The 3,876-nt window shown below is 39.9% G+C and overlaps 1 protein-coding gene across 1 annotated transcript; it reads left to right on the top strand.

Moving 5' to 3' along the window:
- Positions 548 to 1,414, top strand: LOC107626549 (protein MAIN-LIKE 1-like). Its single transcript, XM_016329451.1, has 3 exons — positions 548 to 631; positions 740 to 1,007; positions 1,086 to 1,414. The coding sequence occupies exons 1-3, from the start codon at positions 548 to 550 to the stop codon at positions 1,412 to 1,414; spliced, it is 681 nt and encodes a 226-aa protein (XP_016184937.1).

Genomic DNA, 3,876 nt, shown 5'->3' with positions numbered 1-3,876 from the left:
GTAAAGTTTGGTATGAACGATATTCTAGGTTAGTAAATAATAGTCTATTTTTTATCTTAATTAAAATTATTTCTTATGCTTATATAAAGTTATTGTTTACATGTTAGATAAAATTGTTAGGTATAGATTTTTTGTTGGTTAGAATAACAGATTTACTGTTTACATGTTAGTTAGTTAGACGTACTTTTAAGTGTTGTTATGTTAAGTAGATTGTTTTATGTTACCGTTTTTCAGTATAGTTACTGTTTATTGTCTACAAACATGTTAATGAATATAAGAAAGTATATTATTAGTTAATTTAGTCAGAGTTATTAGCTTGCGTTGTGAATTAGAAGGTAATTAGTGGAATAATTAATTAGGTTAACTTAGATAAGAAAGAAACGTGAGCAATAAAATTTAGAGTTGAGTTAGTTATAAATTAATTAGTTACATGACGACGTCAATTAAATTGGGTAACCTTAAAATTAATAGGTTTATAAGCTATTTTTCATTTAATTTATTTTTTAATAATTTCGTGTTTGATTTTATTTTACTAGATTGTGTTTTGATGGAGCAACAGTTATTGGGATATGAGGATGAGATGTATAGATTGGATCACGCTGAGCACATTGTTGGGAGGCTTGATCGAGTGGTATAATTTTTTACTTTTTTTTTATTTTATTGTATTTAATAAGCAGTGAACTTGTTATTATATTTCTTTACCGTCCCTTTTTTCTTACCTTTTTTTTTTGTTTGGTAGGCGCCTCGAATCTTGCGCACCAGATGGAATCTGATGACACGGCCGCTGGAGCAGATTAGGCCATATCTGAGACGAGCCGAGTTTGAGTATATGGCCTATATGGTCGAGTTCGAGCACGATTGGTCGCTTGCCTCGACATTGATAGAGAGGTGGAGGCCTGAGTCCCATACCTTTCGTCTACCGTGCGGGGAGATGACTATCACCCTACAGGATGTGGCCTATCAGTTGGGACTCAGGATTGACAGTGATCCTGTGAGTGGATGCATAGGTGGGTGGGAGTAGCACCATCAGGGACGGACCATTGAGGAGTTATATGAGCATATTCTGGATGTTGTTCCCGGCCCAGAGGACAGACAGTCACAGACGAAGTGGACTGTGAAGCTCACTTGGTTCCATAATACGGTTTGTGGAGAGCTAGAGCAGGACGCCACAGAGGAGCGCCTGATGAGGTACACGAGAGGATACATCATGCAGTTGATAGGGGGTATCCTCTTCCCAATTGCATCTGACTCTCGGGTGCATATCAGGTGGCTTCCCCTGCTGGAGGACCTTGATACGTGTGGCCGGTTGTCGTGGGGTTCGGCTGTGCTGGCATGGCTGTACCGCCAGATGTGCCGGGCCACGAAACATGGTCAACGCAACTTGGGAGGATGCGTCAGCTTGATGCTTTCCTAGGCCTACCACCATATTCCGTTAGTACGGCCCGATGGCTTTGATACTCGTCGCTTTCTGGTGGTCGAGAGGTATTATAAACACTTACCAAAATTATTCATATCATTATTAAGTTGTTAATTAATAATAATGGATAAAATAATATTGTTGTTGGTTGTGTAAGTGGGTTCAGTACCGGCCTGACAATGCCACAGGCGAGAGCAGGCTGAGGTATTACAGGCGTACCCTGAACGGGATCGGGATGCTGAATGTAAGTGATTACTGTTTAATTTTAACAAATTTATGTTTAGTTTACTTTTGTACCTTTTGCATATGATTATTTGAATGTCGTCGTGTATCTGGATCCAGGAATTGTCGCTAACTCTTCAACCGTGAAGTTTGTCCTCGATCGATCAAACTGGTAAACATTCATAGTGTTCACGTGCTTCGAGTTGAATTCTATGGCCTTCATCAATGTCTGTGAGAATTCAGCACCGACCTGACGTTGGGCCAGTGTCTCGGAACCCTTCCTTGCAAAAAGTTCACCTAAACGAAAATAACTTGACTTAACAAGACCCGTGATTGCCAAATTGCGGGAACCCTTCATAACAGCATTAATGCACTCAGAGATATTGGTTGTCATATGACCAAATCGATGACCCTCATCAGCATACTGTGCCCACTATGACCGTGGCATTTCTTCAAACCAATTTGTAATAGCTACGTTTTCGCCCCTCAGACGGCCATAATAATGAGCGAACTCACGATGCGACTTCGAGTATGCTGCATTAATAAGAACCTTCTTAAAGTCTTTGTTCTTAAAGTGGGTCATGAAGTTGGCTACAATGTGTCTTGTACAAAACGCTTGGAAGGCATGAGGTGGTTTCCATAAACTCCCTTCGGCATTCAGTGCTCCATCAATGGACTTGTGTCTGTCAGAAATCACTAAAACCCCTGGTTGTGGTGTCACATGCTCCCATAGGTACGAAAGAAAGAACGACCACGCCTCCTTTGTCTCACCCTCTGACAAACCCCAATTTGACGGTTTATCTTGTATTGAATTTAGGGGATTTTATCACCTTTTACCCACATTTATTCAATGAAATAGCATGGTTTTGTATATTCTCCTTTAATTGTGCTTAAGAGTGAAAACATGCTTTTTAGGTCTTAAAATAGCTAAATTTAATTCTCCTTGATTCCATTAGATGCCTTGATATGTTTGCTAAGTGATTTCAGATTTAGAAGGCAAAGATTGGGTCAAGGGAATGAAGAAAGAAGCATGAAAAGGTGGAGAACTCATGAAGAAATGAAAGAACCGGAAAGCTGTCAAGCCGACCTCTTTGCACTTAAACGACCATAACTTGAGCTACAGAGATCCAATTGATGCGGTTCCAGTTGGGTTGGAAAGCTAACATCCGGGGCTTCGAAACGATATAAGATTTGCCATAGTTGCTACACGTATGGTGGCGCGCACGCGCAAAGTACGCGAACGCGCCGTTGCTGCCACCTAGCTCACTTAATGCAACACGTGGCCATCGATTTTAGAAGCCTTGTGGGCCTAATCCAACTCATTTCTGATGCTATTTTAGGGGTTTGTACTTGTGACAAACAAATTTTTGTATGAAAGGATTATTGTTGGTTTAGAAGCTATACTTTACAACGAGAATTCATTTGTGAAATTCTATACCATCAAAAATCCATTCAACGCGCACAAGGCGCTTGCGCGCACATTGCAGAATCGACCAGGGACGCGCACGCGTACCATGCGCGCACGCGCCGATGATGGCACATGACCTCATTAATGCAACACGTGCCTGGCGATTTGAGAGGTTTTCTGAACCCATTTTTGGCGCCAAATTGCTAAGGGAAAGGAATAAAAGGATGAAGGATTAAGGAGGAGGCATGAATCATTCATCACTTAGGATCATTGATCACTTTAGGTGTTAGTTACCAATTAGCTTTGTAGTTAGTTTCTAGAGAGAGAAGCTCTCTCTTCTCTCTAGGATTAGGATTAGGTTTAGGTTAATCTCCCTTCTTAGATCTAGGTTTAACTCATGCTTTGATTTACCTTTCATTTACCAATTCTTAATCTTCTCCTCTTCCTCTTTCTAGATGTGTGCTTAAATAATTGTAATTCTTCATTTTGTTTTGGATATATTGTTGTTCCTTGGTTTTCTTTCAATAATGCAATTTGAGGTAATTCATGATAATTGTGATTTCCTTGATTGTTGTTGTTAATTCTTTACATTCAATTGTAGTTAGAATTCATTCTTGTTGTGATTGACTATACTCTTCTTTTGTGCCTTCCAAGTGTTTGATGAAATGCTTGGTTGGATTTTAGTGTAGATTTTGTTCCTCTTGGCCTAGGTAGAGTAATTAGTGACACTTGAGTTATCTAATTCCTTTGTTGATTGGTAATTGGAGAGATTGCTAATTAGTTTGGAGTGCACTAAAGCTAGCCTTTCCTTGGGAGTTGGCTAGGACTT

Source organism: Arachis ipaensis, chromosome B02 (assembly GCF_000816755.2).
Source record: "Arachis ipaensis cultivar K30076 chromosome B02, Araip1.1, whole genome shotgun sequence".
Taxonomy (NCBI): Eukaryota; Viridiplantae; Streptophyta; class Magnoliopsida; order Fabales; family Fabaceae; genus Arachis; species Arachis ipaensis.
The sequence above is the reverse complement of the archived record's forward strand: the minus strand, read 5'-3'. Positions and strand labels throughout refer to the sequence as shown.

Coding starts and splice junctions, on each gene's coding strand:
- LOC107626549 (XM_016329451.1), top strand. CDS start 548: ATGGAGCAACAGTTATTGGGATATGAGGATGAGATGTATAGATTGGAT. Junction 632..739: donor TTGGGAGGCTTGATCGAGTG/GTATAATTTTTT, acceptor TTTGTTTGGTAG/GCGCCTCGAATCTTGCGCAC. Junction 1,008..1,085: donor TCCTGTGAGTGGATGCATAG/GTGGGTGGGAGT, acceptor TTCCCGGCCCAG/AGGACAGACAGTCACAGACG.